Source organism: Octopus bimaculoides, chromosome 2 (genome assembly GCF_046866305.1).
Source record: "Octopus bimaculoides isolate indiv1 chromosome 2, ASM4686630v1, whole genome shotgun sequence".
In the NCBI taxonomy this organism is placed as follows: Eukaryota; Metazoa; Mollusca; class Cephalopoda; order Octopoda; family Octopodidae; genus Octopus; species Octopus bimaculoides.
Genome location: NC_142929.1, coordinates 139860508 through 139881686, shown reverse-complemented (window position 1 = coordinate 139881686; position 21179 = coordinate 139860508). Strand labels below are relative to the sequence as shown.

Sequence of the window (21179 nt, the reverse complement as noted above, 5' to 3'; positions counted from 1 at the left end):
GGCACGGGAGCCAGTCTGGGGGTACTGGCATCGGCTACGTTCGGATGGTGTTTTTTACATGCCACCAGCACAAGAGCCACGATCAATTGGTGCTTTTTATATTATTAATGTTTGTTTTTATATCCAGTTATATTAAAAACAATTCTATATTAATTTGGTGGGTTACTCTCTACTTTTGTAGAGTATAAATTTATTATTGACATCATCATCATCATCATCATCAACATCCAGTGTTGACTTTTCAGAGTACTCTGAAATCACATGATCTGGCAGTTCCGGCGCCAATACCAGACGATTATTGTCTGCGCTATAGTATATGTCTGTGCACTTAACATCATACGTCTACAGGAGAGAACCCCTTAAAGTGAATACCAGAGTATTGGACACTCAAATAACATATCCCCTAAGTTATATGAGACAAGTACCTGATTAAGATAAGTTAACTAGTCAATCTTACAAAAAAAATTATAAAAGGGGTGTTCCAGCATGGCCACAGCTCTATCAATGAAACCAGTAAAAGAAAGCTAAACAATACAAGAATTTATTTTATTTTTATTTTTATTTGTGGGAGCATGATCGTTACCAGCATCACCTTACTAGCACTTGTGAAAACACGTTCAAGCGAGGTCATTGCCAGTGCCGCTGGACTGGCTCCTGTGCAGGTGGAACGTAAAAAACACCATTTTGAGTGTGGCCGTTGCGAGTACCATCTGACTGGCCTTCGTGCTGGTGGCACGTAAAAGCACCCACTACGCTCTCGGAGTGGTTGGCGTTAGGAAGGGCATCCAGCTGTAGAAACTCTGCCAAATCAGATTGGAGTCTGGTGTAGCTATCCAGTTCGCCAGTCCCCAGTCAAATCGTCCAACCCATGCTAGCATGGAAAGCGGACGTTAAACGACGATGATGATGATGATGATGATGATTTCTTCTCTGCTAAATTTTTCCCCAAAATTTTTTTAATTTTTTGCCAAATATCTGAGAAGATGATTTCCCATCTCGTTAACTCCAAGCATCGATATGAACCAGAGGAGTGACTGCCATCTCAGCTTGGTGAGACAGCAATAAATCTCTTACAGACTGATTTTCTGCCAAACTACATTCTATGTATATAAGACTTCGATACACCAAAAAGAACTATTCTTCCACTTATATCTTCTGATAATAACTGACACCATAAATAGTAATAATAATAACAACAATAACAACAGCTACAGTAACAACAACAACAACAACCCCACCAGCCAACCACATTCTGCTGATTGTTCTGAAGTTTATGGCTCTGGTAATTCTGGTAATGAAGCATTACTAAGGAACCATTTAGGGAAATGGTTAACAGACTAATGTGAGAGTATAAAGGGCAAGTGTATACACACACACATAACCTTTTCACCATCCAACACAAGATCACCTCCTCCAATGCCTCCTCCCCTCTTAAAAGTTTTTTGTCTTGCAAGTACTTGGATACCCTGTCAGTGCAGGTGCCACTTAAAAGCACCGGTTGTCAAGTGATGTGGTAGGACAAACACAGATACACAAATACCTACACACACACACACACACACACACACACACACACATATATATATGATGAACTTCTTACAGTTTCCATCTACCAAATCCACTCACAAGGCTCTAGTCAGCCCAAGGCTATAGTAGAAGACACTTGCCCAAGGTGCCATGCAGTGGGACTGAACCCGGAACCATATGGTTGGTAAGCAAGCTTCTTACCACACAGCTGCTCTAGTGCCTATAATTATATATTATTAAGAATTATATAAAAAAAAAATTGTTAAAATATTTTGTGTGTTGTAGAAGTATAATCAGTTTATCACTGTTAAATTTCAACAACAAAATCTCCTGTATGGATCTCGAAGGATCATATGGACCCTGGCTGATAACCACTGATCTAAAGAAACATTAACCCTTTAGCGTTGATTACTCTGTTAAATGTAATACTTTTTCACTCAAATCGTTTTTAATTAATCATGCATTATCTTATAGCTTTGAGGTTTCAATGATGTGATTGTTTATTTTTAGAATGTCAATGTAGGTTATGTATGAGAGGCTAGATATCGCCAGTTTGAATATAAAATATGTAGAATATCTGGGCTGGATATGGCCGGTTTAAACACTAAAGGAACACTAAATCACTGCCAATAATTAACAGGTACTGTATTTGATGGTATAAAAGACAAACACACCATACATGTGACATGTACCCCAATTTCAACAGCACATATTCAGGAAAGAAGTTTTTAGTGCATTAAACCATTTTCTATTTAAAGAAATTTAACATATAAAACCTAGGGTGATTTTTTTAAATCATTTTTGGAGGGAAAAAAAGTGCATTGTAAAACCAAAGTAGAAAAATGGAAGGCAGAGTTGACCTTTGTAAGATTTTAACCTAAAATGTAAACCATAATTTAAAACCACTAGGTATTTTTTTTTAATGTTGCTCTACAGATTCTGTCATAAATAACGATACAGGTCGTTATCGACTTACAACCACAATTGGTTCGAGTTGATTGGTCATAAGTCAATTTGGTCATAAGTCAATTTAGTCTTAAGTCAGCTTATAGGCCTGCATAGCTTTCTTTTACATTTTTACTTTCTTAAAGTAAATTCTCAGGTAGAAGACACGCAGCATTCTGTATTATACTATTATACTGGAATTAGTCAAAAATTTCAGAGTCTCAAGCAGTCATCTTATAAACAAATACGAGGTTGCCTCGATGTCTCCACAACAGGATAGTCAACCAACACAGTGGCGATTGATAACCAAATCTAGGGGAAGCGTATGTTGGTTGACATCATCCATAGACGAGTTAATTTCTAAGAAACTAAACTCATTAGATTTCAACTGGATTATCTATTACTGCTGCCGGGAGCTGGCACACCAATCATCGTAAACTTGACTGATCCGAAGTCAGATAGGTTGTAAGTCGACAACAACCTGTCTTCCTTTCGACTGAACACATAACTACTGTTTGACAGTTGAGATATAGTCTGTTTAATTAATTAAGTATTAATCAATTCAGTTTAATTAATTCGGTATATTATTGGTACTAATAAGATGTTACCCTGTTGCTAATGAAATCCCAATGCAGGATTATTAGTAATTATATACTTATATTTTGGCCAGTGCCCCTTGACTGGCTCCCATGCCGGTGACACATAAAAAGCATCATCCAAATGCAGTTGAGTCCAGGTCTGCCTGACTGGCTCCCTTGCCGGTAGCAAGTAAAAAGCACCATCTGAACGTGGTCGATGCCAGTACCCCCTGACTGGCCTTCATGCTGGTACCACATAAAAAGCACTATCCAAACATGATCAATGCCAGGCCCGCCTGACTGGCCTCTGTACCCGTAAAAAGCACCCACTACACTCTCGGAGAGGTTGGCGTTAGGAAGGGCTGTAGAGACATTACCAGATCAGATTGGAGCCTGGTGCAGCCGCTGGCTCTCCAGACCTCAATCAAACCATCCAACCCATGCCAGCATGAAAAACAGACGTTAAACAACAATTATGATAATTTTAACTAAGAGAAAATAACAGAAACAGTAAAAAAACTAACTTTCTTCAGAACCAGAAAATATATCAGCTCCCAATAATCACTAACCCCTTACAAAGCTTGACTGAAGCCATCAGCCACCCACCCTGGAAGGGCATCCAGCTGTAGAGACTTTGCCAAAGCTGACCCTGCCTGTGATTGTGCCATGAAAAGCACTCAGTCCACTCTGCTGGGTGGTTGGTGTTAGGAAGGGCATCCGGCTGTAAAAACCCTGCCAAAACAGTTACAGAAGTCTGGTGCAGGCTTCTGCCTGGTCAGCTGCTGTCCAACCCATGCCAGCATGGAAGGTGGACGTTAAACAATGATGATAATGATAATGATGTTGATGATGATGTGTAAACAGCTTCATAAAGAAGCGCCGATCTCTCAAAGTAGATGTCACGTGTGGAAGAGGGTAACCCAGAAAGACATGGGACGAAGTACTAAAGGACAACCTCAGGACACTGAACCTTTCAGACAAGATGACAAAGACCCAAGATACATGGTACCTGGCTGTATTCAAGAATTCTCGTACTCCACAGCAGAAGAGGTAAGTGCATCTCCACAGCAGAAGAGGATTAGCCTACAAGAATCCTGAGCCAGTGTCACATAAAAAGCATTCATGCAGTACCATGCAAAAGCACTTAAGCACATTCTGTAAAAGTGGTTGGCATGTCAGGAAGGGCATCCAGCCGTAGAAACCATGCCAAAGCAGACCAGAGCTTGGTGCAGTTCTCCAGCTTGACAGCTCTGGGTCAAGCTGTCCAACCCATGCCGGCATTGAAAATGGACATTAAACGATGATGGTGGTTGTGGTGGTGGTGATGATAAGGAGGAGGAGGAGGAGGAGGAGGAGGAGGAGGATACAGAACAGGCTTCTTTCAATTTCAGTCTACCAAATCCAATCATAAGACTTTGGTCAGCCTGAGGCCAAGAAAGAAGATGCTTGTGCAAGGTGCCACGCAGTGGGACTGAACCCAGAGCCATGCGGTTGGGAAGCAAACTTCTTACCACACAGCCATACCCTGTGCCTAATTACTACAGGCTCTACCTTTCTTCCTGATTGGAAAAGATTTTTAAAAAATAGCCACTGACCACCTCCAATTTTTTTTTTTTTTTTTAGATTTTAATCTTTCCTTCCAGTCTCTGATTTGCATTTATTCAAGATGGAGATCAATCACTTGCAGATTGCTCTCACTGGTCTTGACGGGACTTGCAAAGGCCATGGGTGCAATCAGAGTTTAAAGAAAGCCAAACAGACTTTAAATAACCTCAAAACCAAAAGAGCTGGTGAGAGAGAGAGAGAAAAAAGAAAGACTAAATACTATTAAATATTTATTCCGAAAACAGTCTACTGTTAAACAGACAGGTTATTGAGATCGTTAATTATGATGTAACTTTTGACTTAACTCATGGCAAAAAAAACAAAACGCAAAAAAAAAAACAATTAAAAGCTAAACAGAAATAATTTTTAAAAATTCATCTCGAATCTAAATGCAAAAATAATTCTGGCTTCAGTTTTTCGAAAAGAAATGAAAAACCTCCCCACAGGGTTTCAAATTACACGAGTCCTTTTCTAAAGAAATCAATTTCCAATCTCCAAAGAAGAAAGAAAATATTATTATGATTATTGTTATTCATCATAATCATCATCATCATTATCATTGTTATTGTTTTTGTTGTTGTTATAAAATAAACTTGCTTATAAAATAAACTTGCTTTAAAAAAAAATCAATTTTCTATTTTAACTTTCTTTTAAATTTTCATTTATTTATGTGTGTGTGTGTGTGTGTGTGTACGAGTGTGTGTTGTAAGTTTCCAGCCAAGAATCAATTTTAATGTGTGTACATGTGTACACGTTTAGGAGGAATGTGTACACATCCAGACAGGCACACACACACATACAAATATTATGCACAGCAGGTACATGAACACAGCCACACATACACTCACTGTTTAGCTGGTGTATGCACACATCCACTTACACACACACACACACACACGTTTTGTAGCAGCATGCAGTCATACGCCCCCACCACACATGCACACATATACACACACACACACATACACAAACACACACATACACACACACACACACACAAACGCACATTCATATGCCGCTACCACACACACACACACACATACATGACACAGAGCAGGTGTATGCACACAGGCACAAAGGCACAAGCACACACACACACGCACACAGCCAATTATGTACAGTGTTTAGCTGGTGCCAAATCCCAAATGTGTGTTGTGTTGGGCAAATTTGGAGCCGAAGCAGAAAATGAAAAATGACAAATGAGGAGCTAAAAAAAAAAAGAGAAAACAAAAAATTTCAGTTTCAAAGGAAATGACAAAAAAAATTGGTAAAATTGAAATTTGTCTTTCATCTTTAATTTGTTTGTTTTCTACTCTAGGCACAAGGCCCGAAATTTTTGAGGAGGTGGGGGGGGCAGTCGATTAGATTGACCCCAGTACGCAACTGGTATTTAATTCATCGACCCGAAAGGATGAAAGAGTCGACCTCGGTGGAATTTGAACTCAGAACGTAAAGACAGACGAAATACCACTAAGCATTTTGACCAGCATGCTAACGTTTCTGTCACCTCGCCACCTTTCATCATCATCATCATCATCGTCATCATCATCATCGTCATCATCATCATCGTCATCATCATCATCGTCATCATCATCATCATTATCGTTTAACGTTCGTTTTCCATGGGTTGGACGGTTCAACTGGGTTTTGGGCCCAAATATTCTTTTCTACTCTAGGCACAAGACCCGAAATTCATGGGGAGGGGGTGGGGGCCAGTCGATTAGATCAACCCCAGTACGCAACTGGTACTTAATTTATTGACCCCAAAAGGATGAAAGGCAAAGTCGACCTCAGTGGAATTTGAACTCAGAACGTAAAGACAGACGAAATACCGCTAAGCATTTCGCCCGGCGTGCTAACATTTCTAACAGCTCGTTGCCTTACCTTTAATTTGTTTCTGTCATTAGACTCTGGCCATGCTGGAGCACCACCTTGCAGAAATCTGATTTAGTCAAATGAATCCACCCCACAACTTTGTTTTTTTGTTTTTGTTTAAGCCTGATAATTTTTCAATTGGCCCCTTTTGCTGAATGGTTACATTAAAGGGATGTAAACATACCAACACTGGTTGTCATACACTGGTTGTCATGAATGACCATGGGATTGAACCTAGAAAGTTACCCTTCGAAGCACAAATCCAGGCAAGGTTGTTTGTGGAAGGCCAGCAATCGCCCATGCATACCGGCCTCCCCTCTCCACACCACTGATGTTTTCCAAGGGAAACGCAAAGGGGCCGATACAGCTTGGCACCAGTGATGTCGCAACTCATTTCTACAGCTGAGTGAACTGGAGTAACATGAAATAAAGTGTCTTGCTCAAGAACACAACACATAGCCCGGTCCAGGAATCGAACTCTCAGCCTCACAATTGCAAGCTCAACGCTCCAACCACCGAGCCATGCGCCTTCACATCGGGACATTCACACTGAGCCATGCGCCTTCACCCTCTACTATTACCCCCAAGGTAATAGTAGAAGATACTGGCCCAAGGTACCACACATTGGGACTGAAACCAGAACTGTGTGGTTGGGAAGCAAGCTGTTTACCACATAGCCACACCTATGCCTATCTTCGTAATCAATTAGGGTATTTTTAATTAAGGAATCCCAGGTCTTTCTATTGGGTGTAAATTTATTAGATGGGCATTGGAGCCAATGATAAAGGTTGGGCATGAAGAACAGGTATTAAAGGCAGATCTAAATCTCCTTCATTGGAATTTCAACATCAACACAGGTTATGTATGTATGTATGAAGGATAGCAGGATTCTTAAGCAGATGCTATATGGAGAACTTGTGAATGGAAGGAGACTCCAGCAGAAACCAAGGCTGCGATTTAAGGACTGTGTCAAGTCATCATTAAACGCCTGTGATATGCAGGACACTGATTGGGAGAACAATGCCTGTCATCGCCACAGATGAAGGAAGCAGGTTAAGAAGGGGATCGACACTTTTGAGAGAGCACGTATTCTGCATGAAGAATTTAAGCGTGCTGCGCGAAAGCGCACGGCTCGTATGGTGAATGGGGAAAGCTTGGTCTGCAATGTTTGCAGTCGTGTATGCTTGTCAAGAGCAGAGCTCATTAGCCACCACCGGAGCCACAAATGCAAAATATAAGTTAGTCCTAGAGCGCTCAATGTTTCTGAAGGTCAGCAATGGTCTTCCTCGGTCACAAGTGGATGGCCATCATGTATGTATGGATGTATGTATGTGCAGATTTGTAATATTTTATGTATGTATTCTTATGCATATTGTTGCATATCTAGACATGCTCAGATATATTTAAATGATAAACCTCTGGAAAGTTTTACAGATCTTTACAGTTCCAGTGATGGATTGGATCTGTAGACTTCAAATTAGCTTTCTCCTTTCTGGTTTTGAGAAGCCTAATTTCTCAAGATTGGTATTTAGGCAGTTTGTTACATATCCCAGGGCCCTAATAATTACAGGTATAAACCTGAACTTGTAATCTGGATAGAATAGCCACAGATTTCTCAGTAGTTCAGCATAGCTATTCTCTTTTTCACTGATCTTCAGCTTTATATTAACATCCGCTAAGTAGCTAATTTCTACAACTGTGCACAGTTTCTCTTCTCTATCCCAAATCATTATATCAGGTCTGTTGTATATATATGTATCTATGTATGTAAGTACATATGTATGTGTGTATCATGTATAAACTTGTGTAACAATTGTGTAGACATAACAAGAAATCAAATATGTCACCTACAGATTTTCTCAAAGAGCAACAAGCCACTTGCAGTTCAATCATAATGATACATATACCATATGTAGGTTGGTGGAGTCCTAAAGTATCAGAGACAAGGTAAGACATTGCTCCCCCCATTCCCCCTCTCTCTCTCTCTTGTAAGTCCCACATGTAAAGAACACTTCAAATATTCAAATGTACACACAGACACACACACACACACACATGCACACACACACACACACACACACACACACACACAATGCTTGAAGTGAGCAAACAATGAAATCAGCTGTTGAAGAATATCCTCCTGACAACTCTTCAAAATGGCATTGATCTTGTCACTAACAATGGTTTAGTGAAGTTTCAGACAAGAGGAGGAAGGGAGGGAAGGAGGGAGAGAGGGAGGGAAGGAGGGAGAGAGGGAGGGAGGGAGAGAGGGAGGGAGGGAGGGAGGAGGGAGGGAGGGAGGGAAGGAGGGAGGAAAACAATAAAGGAAGGAGAGAGAGAAAGGTATAAAAGACAGACTGAGACAGAGAGAAGAAGAAGGGGAGAGGAAGAGGGGAACAAATGAAGGACACAAAGACAAGCAGATAGAAGAGTAAAGAAAGAAAGAAAGAAAGAACGAATGAAGGAAAAAGAAAGAAATACGGAAGAAACAAATAAAAACAAGTGACAAACAAATGTAAAGTGCTTCCAGGCTGGCATAATAATAATGGTGTTGTTAGAGAATGAGGGGGGGTGCAGAAAAAGAGAATGAGAAATCTGATTGAGAGGAAATTTTCCAGTGAAACTGGGCGTCTGTCTGAGAAAACATTGTCTTAACCTTGCAGGAAACTTTATATTCCTGATGGAATTAGACCAGAACAGAATGGAATGGAAGAGAATAGGACGGAATGGAATGGAACGGAATAGAAAAAAGAATTGAAGAGAATGGAATGGTACAGAACAGAATGGAATGGTATGGAACAGAATGGATGACAATATGGAATAAAAGAGAATATTTCAAAGAGCGCATACAATATTCTACACTTTACAAAAAAACATGAAGAAATAATGTTAATAAATGTATTCTAAATATAAAGGATTGTTACATATTTTTATTATTATCATTATTATTATTATTATTATTATTATTATTATTATCATTATTATTATTAAGGCTGAGGGCTGGCAGAATCATTAGCACACTGGATGAAACGCTTAGCGGTATTTTGTCCATCGCTACATTCTGAGGGACATGTTCAACTGGTTACGGTCAAACAACGGACCAGCAAATCTGTGGTATTGAGCAGAATATTTGCTGTAGCCCATCTTTTTATACCAAGACAAAACAATGTACATGATGACACTTCCAATCAGTTAAGATCAGAAGCCATGCGAGCCACTGTCTGGTACTGCATCTGGGCATGGTCAAACAACTGACAAGCAAATCTGTGGTATTAAGCAGATTATTATTATTATTATTATTATTATTATTAATATTATTATTATTATTATGTGTTTGCCTTTTGCTTTATATTTATACAAGTTGACTCTAAGTCTCACCCAGAAACCTCAAGAGACGACAAGTTCAAGTTGGTGTTATCACTAGGGTACCATATATTTGGTTTTACGCAGATATTGTTTTAGAGAATGTCTGTCAAAACATAGGTAAATTAGAAATCATCATCATCATCATCATCATTATTTTATGTTTGACTTTTGCTTTGCATTTGTACAAGTTGGATCCAAGTCTCACCCAGAGACCTCAAGAGACAACAAGCTAGAAGTTCATGTAGATGTTGTGCCTAGGGTACCATATTTTTGGATTTGTACATAGTGTTGTTCTAGAGAATGTTTAAGAAACCATAAGAAAATTATGTGTTTGCTTTAAAATTTGAGATCACATAAACAGTATTTTACGTAGGATATGGGCAGTTCCCATGAGCACTATCTTTTGAATTTCAGCCATTTTGGGGTTTCCTGGTATCTGAGCTAGGTAGTAATCAGCCCGTTTCGCTATCATTCCCAGGGCACCTATGACAATAGGTATTTATTATTATTATTATTATTATTGCCACCATTAAGCTAATAGAATTTCCATATGGTGTTTCAAAGATTCTATTCCAATGGGTCCATCCAATACTCTGGCGATTCTTTGGCGATTCTTCCAACGCACTACCCTGGTGCTAAACAACAGTTACAACAACAACAACAATGGTATTTATTCTCCATAAACTGACAACATTCATTCCAGCTGCTCTGTTCTCACAATGTACACATGAAAGCAATGGTAAACTCGAAAAATAATTTTCAACATAGATGTCCATTCTTCCAGCGCCATAATGCAAAACATTTATTCAAGATATACAAGCTGTACAACTAACACCAATTATTAGTGATCTCTTGAACTGTTTCTTTAAATCTCAGAATATATTTATACCCACTCTTCTACCATTTCCTTTCATCGGCACAGCTTTAAAACCTACCAAATGCAGTACTGTAATTATCGTTAGTGAATGTGATAAATTTTTTTTTTCCTATTATATCAGCTTTTCGCCGAAGTATTCTTGGTGTATTTTGTAACAGTTTTAACTATTTCCATTCAGTTGGGTGTTTTTGGATCGCAATTAGCTTTGACTGCCATCCAGTATTTTTCCTTTAACCTACAGAATAATTACAGGGAAGATTTTCGCTTAACCATGCTTGATTCTATCTGCAGCAGTTCCACAGGAAATCAATTCTATATATCTCCCTTTTTCCTTTTTATTCTTTTTTTTTTTTTTTGCCATGCTTAATCAACTGCACAGATGGCAATTACAGAATTCACAATCGCTTAAAATTTGGTACCATCACATGAAAATCATTGATGCCTCTTGAGAATCTAAGTTCTCTTTAACAGTGAGAATATTCCATGTTTTGCAGGTAGATTTTTGTTTTTTTTTGATGTAAAGTAATAATGTAATTTGATTTTTGCATATTTAGAGGGGAGGGGGAAAGAGATATTGATGTTCTGGGACTAACCAGTTCCTTCAGACAAAACGTTAATTTTTTTTTTTCTTTTGTTCTTAATTTGGTTGGCAATGTTTCTCTTGAAAATGTGTCTATCACTCATTAGTCAGAGTCACTAGGCAACTGAAAAGAAATTATGTATTTCTTATCACAATGATACACACACTCATACATATGTGTGAGTGTGTGTGTGTGTGTGTGTGTGTGTATGTACCGGTCAACCCATGCCAGCATGGAAAGTGGACGTTCAATGACGATGGTGATGATGATGACAGAATAATAGAAAGAAAAAAGTCAACCAGAAGTGCAGGCATGGTTGTGTGGTTAAGAATTTTGCTTCCCAGTCACAGGTCTCAGGTTCAGCCCCACTGTATGACATCTTGGGCAAGTGTCTTCAACAATAGCCCTGGGTTGACTAAAGCCTTGTGAGTGGATTTGGTTAACAGAAACTGAAAGAAGGCGACAAGCTGGCAGAAACGTTAGCACGTCGGGCAAAATGCTTAGCGGTATTTCGTCTGTCTTTACGTTCTGAGTTCAAATTCCGCCGAGGTCGACTTTGCCGTTCATCCTTTCGGGGTCGATAAATTAAGTACCAGTTATGCACTGAGGTCGATGTAATCGACTTAATTCCTTTGTCTGTCCTTGTTTGTCCCCTCTATGTTTATCCCCTTGTGGGCAATGAAGAAATAAGAAACTGAAAGAAGGCCATACTGTGTGTGTATGTGTGTGAGAGAGAGAGAGAGAGAGTGCTAGTGTCGCATTTTGACATTGCATGGTAGTCGTAAATGAGCGCCACCAATACACAAGCAGTGTTCTTTATTTCCAATCTTCTAAGTGAATGTGTCTGGCCATGGGGAAAAATTATTTTGATTGAAAACAGGTAAGAGCTGGTAAGAAGAAGGACATCAGGCTATAAAGAACGTGCCTCGATAAATTCCATCAGACCCGTACAAGCATGGATTAGTAGAGGTTAAAGTAATGATGATGATGATGATGATGAGCCTCAGTGAGATATGAACTTGGAACATAAAGAAATATAAGCAAATACCACAAGGTATTTTGTTTGACACTCTACCGACTCTGCCATCTGCCTAACACTAAATGACTCACAGAAAGAGATTAAGAAGTTACAACAAAATTATTAAATACTCTCTCTCTTTCCTTTTATCATTGTCTCATTCTGTTAATTACCAAATGTTAACTACTAGAAATAGACTGAAAGAAATTAATTAATTAACATATTTCTGCAGTAATTAGTTCAGCTGAACATTATAACTGGAATTGCTCTGATTGCCATTCCTATGACAAATAAAAAGTATGACACAAAATGTTTTCATGCAAGTGCACACACACATACACACACACACACATACAATTGTATGTGTGTGTATAAATATATATGCATACATGCATACATACATACATACATACATAATACGTACATACACACACAAACACACAGATACAATTGTATGTGTGTGTATAAATACAAATACACAATACATACTTATAGACATACATTCATACATGCATGCATGTATATATACACACTCACACACATGCATACATGTATACATAATATGTACGTACATACATACATACACACATACATAGATACAATTGTGTGTATATAAATACACATACATACATACATATATACCTACATATAGACATACATTCATACATACACATTTACGTAAGTACCTACATACATATATATGTACATACATAACCTACATACATACATACATACATGCATACATATACTAGTTCATTATGGCATATACTAGTTCATTATCACAACATTCATAAATTGATTTAATAAATTAATTAAATTTACTAGATCACAAAACAGTCATAGACATCTGCCATGTTTCAGATTGTTTCATGTATCAAATGAATTTAATTAACTTATGTAATTAATTTATGAATTTTGTGATGGATAAAATCCTTGGGTATACTCCATAGTAATTTTTAGTATGAAAAATAAACAGTGCCACAGTGTCTGTATTACACATACATAAATACATACAAGCAGATTGTCTTCAAGGACATAAAAAAAGAGATTAGCTGAACTGGTTTCAATCCCGTGTTGGGATTATGTCAGCAATTGAGCACTTCGATAAATTAGATCAACGGGTTTGCACATACATACACACACATATATATACAATATACTATATATATATATATATATATAAAATTAGTGTACATTTAAGCACAAAAGAGGTGACCCTTAACAAGCAGCCTAATATACTAGAAGAAGCAGTCACAATGTCAAAAACATCAAAAACGTTTTGACTGCTCCTTCTAGCATGTAAGGCTGCCAGTTAAGGGTCGCCTCTTTTGTGTTTAAATGTGTATATATACATATATATATATATATATATATATATATATATATATATATATATATATATATATATATATACATATACACATACATAAATGATATATATAAAAATACTTACATTGCGTGTGTGTGTGTGTGTGTGTGTGTGCATGTCTATGCATGTGTGGTAAAATGCTGACTTCCTAACCACATGGTTCTAGGTTCACTCCTATTGCATGGCACCTTAGACAAGTATCTTCTACTATAGCCATGGGCTAAATAAAGCTTTGTGAGTGGATTGGGTAGACGGAAACTGAAAGAAGCCCATTATATGCGTGTGTGTGTGTATGTGTGTGTGTGTGTGCACGTGCACATGCATTTGTTCCCCACCACTGCTGACAACTGATGTTAGAATGTTTACATCTCCATAACTTAGCAGTTTGGCAAAAGGAACTGATAGAATACCAGGCTTTAAAGAAAATACGTATTGGAGTCAATTCATTCAGCATAAGAATTCTTCGAGGCCACGCCCCAGCATACATATATAGAGAGACAGCGAAGGAGAGAGAAGGAGAGAGTAAGAGAGAGGGAGAGGAAGAGAGAGGGAGAGGAAGAGAGAGGGAGAGTAAGAGAGAGGGATAAAAGAGAGAGAGACAGAGAGACAGACAGACAGACAGACAGAGTGATAGTTAGTAATATTCTTAGCAGCTAGTTTAATTGTCAACTAATTGTGTTCACCAGCTGAAAACATTTACAATCATCATCATCATTGTTGTCATTATCATTTCAAAGTCTATTTTTATATGCTTGCACAAGTCAGACAGCAGATTTTCTACAGCCAGAAGCCATTCCTGTTGCCAAGCTTCTCCTATTTCCAAGCAAGATAAGATTTCCCCAAGGCCAGACATGTTTTCAGAGAAGACTGCAAGTAAATGACATTGTTTGTATGATGATGATGATGATGATGATGATGATGATGATGGTCGTCGTCGTTTAACGTCCGCTTTCCACGCTGGCATGGGCTGGTTGGTTTGACTGAGGACTGGCAAGCCAGAAGGCTGCACCAGGATCCAATCTGATCTGACAAGGTTTCTACAGCTGGATGCCCCTTCCTAATGCCAACCACTCTGAGAGTGTAGTGGGTGCTTTCTACATGCAACTGGTACGAGGGTTAATCAGGTGGCAGTGGCATTGACCATGTTCGTATGGTGCTTTTTATGTGGCACCAGCATGGGAGCCAGTCAGGCAGCGCTGGCATCAACCATGCTTGTACGGCATTTTTACATGCCACCGGCACGGGAGCCAGTCAGGTGGCACTGGTATCAACCATGCTCGTATGGTGTTTTTTACATGCCATCATTATCTTATAACGACACTTCTTTATAAATATTGCATGATGTCAAGACAAACGGACAAACGCGCGCACACACACACACACACACACACACACACACACACACACACACACACTACAGCCACCATCATTCATTATCCATCTTCCTTGGAAGCACTCCATTTCACATTGCTCCTGTACACTCAGCTCGCAAAAATTAATATTATAGCAATGGACCAATTTCGTGTCCAGATGGGGACTATACACACCACAGAATCCAGGAAACTGACTCCATTAGTCTATATGACTCAGGATGTGGTTTTATTGGATGGCCTGACAGGATCCGGCAGGCTAGAGGACTGCATCAAATTCCAAAGTCTGCTTTGACTTAATTTCTACGGCTAGATGCCCTTCCAAACACCAATAACTTTACAGAGTGTGCTGGGTGCTCTTTCCGTGGTATTGGCACTTGTGGGGTTGCCAGCAGTTAACAAAACAAAAAAAAATGGCCCTCCCACAACTGAGAGGAGGTGTATATATTATGATGGGCTTCTTCCAGTTTCCACTAACAAAATCCACTGACAAAACTTTGGTCAGCCTGAGGCAGCAGCAGAAGACACTAGCCCAAGGTGCTGCACAATGAGACTGAACCCAAGGCCACATGGTTGGGAAGTGAATTTCTTAATCACACAATCATGCTTTATTTATCATCGTTTAACATTCACTTTCCATGCTAGCATGGGTTGGACAATTTGACTGAGGACTGGCGAACCAGATGGCTGCACCAGACTCCAATCTGATCTGGCAGAGTTTCTACAGCTGGATGCCCTTCCTAATGCCAACCACTCAGAGAGTGTGGTGGGTGCTTTTACGTACCACCGGCACGAGAGCCAGTCACATGGTACTGGCAATGGCCACGCTCAAAATGGTGTTTTTTAGGTGCCACCTGCACAGGAGCCAGTCCAGCGGCACTGGCAAAAAGAATTGCTATCATCACCATAGCTAATGGAAGAGGCTTTGAAATGTTGGCATTCACTGTTTAACCTTTCCGTTACTGCATTTATTTTGAGATGTTCTGTATTTCTTTCAATTACTTTAAATATAACAAAGAATTTAGTAAAATAACTTGGTTACCATTAAGCTAGCGTTAGGAACATAAATTGTGACTAAGGTTTGGTGGAAGATTTTAATTCAAAACTTATGGAAACAAGACATTTGTACTCAAAGCCAGAACCGGTTTCAACCGGGTTGGTAACGAAAGGGTTAATGTCCACTCTTTAACCCTTTTGTTACTGTATTTATTTTGCGATGTTCTGTGCTTCTTTCAATTACTTGAAATACAACAAAGAATTTAGTAAAATAACTTAGTTACCATTAAGCTAGTGTTAGGAACATAAATTGTGACTAAGGTTTGGTGGAAGATCTCAATTCAAAACTTATGGAAACAAGACATTTGTACTCAGAGACAGAGCCGGTTTCAGCCAGGTCAGTTAATGAGATGGTTAAGTATTAGCAGCTGAATTAGTTACAGTGATGAGAACAGATCTCACAGTACTTCATTCCAAAGGACACATAGCCCCTTACATCATCCTTTCTACTGCACATGCTACTTCATAATCCTCATCTCAAGATACGAGTTAAAAATCTCATTTATTCGGCTCTCAGTGTGTCACCCAAAAAAATCAATAGTCATATATATCATCATCATCATCATCATCATCATCATCATTTAACATCCATTTTCCATGCTGGCATGGGTTGGACAGTTTGACTAGGAGCTGGTAAGGTGGAAGGCTGCCCCAGGCTCTGCCAAGGTTTGCATTGCCTTTCATCCTTTTGGGATCAATTAAACAAGTACTAGTTGAACAAAGAGGTTGATGGAACCGACTCACCCCAGCCCCCCAAAAATGGCTGCCCTTGTCACAAAATGTGAAACCATTATTATTATTATTGTTATTATTATTATTATTATTGTCATTATTATTATTATTATTATTATTATTATTCCGCCAAGGTCAACTTTGCCTTTCGTCCTTTTGGGGTCGATAAATTAAGTACCAGTGAAACATTGGGGTTGATGTAATCGACTAGTCCCCTCCCTCCAAACTTGAGGCCTTGTGCCTCCAGTAGAAAAGATTATTATTATCATTTTTATCATTCTTCGTTTAATGTCCGTTTTCCATGCCGGCATGAGTTAGACGCTTTGACTGGGGACTGGCAAGCCAGAAGGCCGCACCAGGCTCCAGTCTTTGCCTTTGCCTTTCATCTTTTCGGGGTCGGTAAAATTAAGTACCAGTGAAACACTGTAATCGACTAGTCCCCTCCCACAAAATTTCAGGCCTCGTGCCTATAATAGAAAGGATTATTATTATTATTATTATTTGACATTATGTTTTGTAGTATTCCCTCGTAATCTATATCGACAATTTAAGATTTAAAAAAAAAACAAATTCTATGATTTCAAGGGAGGCAATTTCAAGGGAAATAACTAAGAAATAAAAACATGGAGTTATTGCCCTTGTTAATGCTCCCCGCCCAGCAGCATTTGTTTTCGTTTTTCAATTCCTTCCCTGCTAAAGCAGGAGTTTATCTTACTGGACCCATGGCGATCTAATCATTGATCACCATGGTTCCTTTTTCAAAAAGTGTTCTATGGCTAGATAGCCTTCCTCACACCAACACTTTTAGCTGCTGCTTACAACTTCAAGAGATACGGTGTACCTTTTCTAATACTGAGATCATCATCGGCGTTTAACGTCCGCTTTCCATGCTAGCATGGGTTGGACGATTTGACTGAGGACTGGTGAACCAGGTGGCTACACCAGACTCCAATCTGATTTGACAGAGTTTCTACAGCTGGATGCCTTTCCTAACGCCAGGATGCCCTGGAGGAGACACCCCTTCGGTCATGACTGACCATGGGATTGCACCTAGAAAATTACCCTCCCAGGCACAAGTCCGGGAAAGGTTGTTTATGGAAGACCAGCAGTCGCCCATGCATACCAACCTCACCTCTCCACGCCACTAGTGTTATCCAAGGGAAAGGCAAAGGCCGATACAGCTTGGCACCTGTGACATCGCAACTCATTTTCTACAGTTGAGTGAACTGGAGCAACGTGAAATAAAGTGTCTTGCTCAAGAAAAACAACACGCAGCCCGGTCTGGGAATCGAACTTACAACCTCACGATCGCAAGCTCGACACTCTAACCACTGAGCCATGTGCCTTCACTGTACCTAATATACCTCTTATAAAACAGGGGTGCAGTGTATGTGTAGCAAAGAAGGATACAGTGTACCTATCTTAAAACAGAGGTACATACAAACAGAGGTACATCACAGAGGTTCATTACAAATAGGTACATCACAAACAGATGTACATCACAAACAGAGGTACATTACAAATAGGTACATCACAAACAGAGGTACATCACAAACAGATGTACATCACAAACAGATGTACATCACAAACAGAGGTACATCACAAACAGATGTACATCACAAACAGAGGTACATCACAAGCAGAGGTACATCACAAACAGAGGTACATCACAAACAGAGGTACATCATGCAATAAACTATTAAGAAATAAAATGGCAAGCAAATTACTATTTTCCAAATTTTCCAAAATATAATCAAAATATATAAGTAGTTGGGTGGTAAGAGCAAGTGTGGGTGTGAGTAAGAAAGGGTGTGTGTGTGCATGTGTGTGGGGGTGGGCTGAGGGGTAGATGTGTGTGTGTGAGTGAATGAGAGTGTGCACAAGTGAGTGTGCATGTTTGTGCATTGTGCTACAAGAGAAAGACTGAATCTCGATAAGAATGACTTCACAATAAACAGAGACAACGATAGTGTGCTACCCCCAGCACCATGACCAACACCACTAGGACCACAAGGAGAAGGAGGAGCAGTAAGAGAAGGGACACATGAAGCTACTTACCGGCCAGAAGGGAAGAAGAGCAACGTAGGGTATGTATCCGCAGTGTACTCCCATGGTAAGTCTTCCGTATCACCATTGATCCTAAATAACAATAAGAACAATCAGACATGCAAATGGTTTGGTTTTGTTATTGAATTGGTGGTGGGGGAGGGGGCTATCTCAGAGGAAAAGGAGCAAATGGTCCCATGATTCATTTTTCTTTCTTCTTTTTCCACAGCCTTCCCACCACTCTGAAAGATGGGTAAAGTAAGATACAACACATTGCGATAATGAGTTGCCTACAGAAGAGAAAGAACTGGTTTGAACTGTTTGCAACAGAATGTGAAGAGGTTACTAAAGGCAGGAAATAGTTAGGGAAAGGTGTCAAGCCATGGGATAGATTAACTACACCACCCAAAAAGAGTAATGGAGGGCTGCCAAACCAAATGAAGGATCAACACTACCATCCCTGATAGATCAACTCCACCATCCCTAATAGATCAACTCCACCACCCCCAATAGATCAACTCCACCACCCCTAATAGATCAACTCCACCACCCCTAATAGATCAACTCCACTACCCCTAATAGATCACTTCCACCACCCCTAATAGATCAACTCCACCACCCCTAATAGATCAACTCCACCACTCCCAATAGGTCAACTCCACCACCCCCAATAGGTCAACTTCAACACTCCTAATAGGTCAACTCCACTACTCCTAATAGATCAAACTCCACCACCCTTAATAGATCAATTCGACCACTCCTAATTCACCAACTCTGCTGAAGATACAGGTCTGGGTGGGGAGAGCAGGTGACGTCACCTGGGTGGAGGATCATCAAGTTTCCAAGATCACACTGTATGACAAACTCTGCTCTGCTCCCAGTGATAGAGCAACCCCAGAGAAGAAGTACAAGGACTCCCTAAAGAAATCCCTAGGTGCCTACCACATCGATCACCACAAGGGGTCTGTTCTTGCTGCTGATCACGAAGCTTGGCATCTCATTGTCCACTGGGTAAAGGCCTCCTCTGAAGACACCCACACGACCATACTTGCAGACAAGAGAAAAAGGAAGAATACCAAGGAGACAGCGACCAACTCTGGCAAGCCTATCTTCCCATACAACCTCTGCAGTGGTGCCTGTTTGTCCCAAACTGGACTTGTTGGACATCGGTAAGCTTGTAAATAGACGTGGATATCTGACCTCCGTAAATCTTCACTCAGGAAGCCAAACCAAGAGGAATGTGTGTGTGTGTGTGCTTGAAAAAAAAGTTTTTTATAGGCGCAGGAGTGGCTGTGTGGTAAGTAGCTTGCTTACCAACCACATGGTTCTGGGTTCATTCCCACTGTGTTATTTCTTTACTACCCACAAGGGGCTACACACAGAGGGGACAAACAAGGACAGACAAACGGATTAAGTCGATTATATCAACTTCCAGTGCGTAACTGGTACTTATTTAATCGACCCCGAATGGATGAAAGGCAAAGTCGACCTCGGTTGAATATGAACTCAGAACGTAGCGGCAGACGAAATACTGCTAAGCATTTCGCCCGGCATGCTAACGTTTCTGCCAGCTCGTCTGTGTGGCAACTTGGGCAAGTGTCTCCTACTATAGCCTCGGGCCGACCAAAGCCTTGTGAGTGGATTTGGTAGACGGAAACTGAAAGAAGCCCGTCGTATATATGTGTGTGTGTGTGTGTGTGTGTGTGTGTGTGTGTGTGTGTGTGTGTGTGTGTGTTTGTCCCCCCCAGCATCACTTGACAACCGATGGTGGTGTATTTACGTCCCTGTAACTTAGCGGTTCGGCAAAAGAAACAGCTAAAATAAGTACTAAGCTTCCAAAGAATAAGTCCTGAGGTCGATTTGCTCGACTAAAGGCGGTGCTCCAGCATGGCCGCAGTCAAATGACTGAAACAACTAAAAGAGTAAAAAGAGTAAAAGAGTAATAAAATGTCAGAGTTATGTCCCTGGAAATATCAGCTGCCATCTTTTAGTATTTTGTTTTCCCCGGTTGTTACTGTGTTTGAAACAGACAGATTTTTCTGGAATATACAAATAAGTGAGATGATCGAAGTGGACAATTCAGCGCCGACAATTCAGAATTTTACAGAATTACATAATACAATTAAGGTGTTGTAACTGCTGTTTAGCCCAATACAGTATTCATTGAACAGACGTTCCAGCTATGATCATCCCGGTGACACAGCAATTCAGCACAAAGACAATTAATAATCATC

At 39.9% G+C, this 21179-nt stretch overlaps 1 protein-coding gene across 2 annotated transcripts in view; it reads right to left on the bottom strand.

The window, feature by feature from the left end:
* Nucleotides 1–21179, bottom strand: part of LOC106877346 (thioredoxin domain-containing protein 11) — a 78292-nt gene that overhangs the window by 21130 nt on the left and 35983 nt on the right. For both annotated transcript variants that reach the window (XM_089347787.1, XM_089347788.1), the window contains one exon: nucleotides 18958–19038. In XM_089347787.1, the coding sequence (XP_089203913.1) occupies nucleotides 18958–19038 (81 nt within the window). The remainder of the gene's footprint in view (nucleotides 1–18957; nucleotides 19039–21179) is intronic.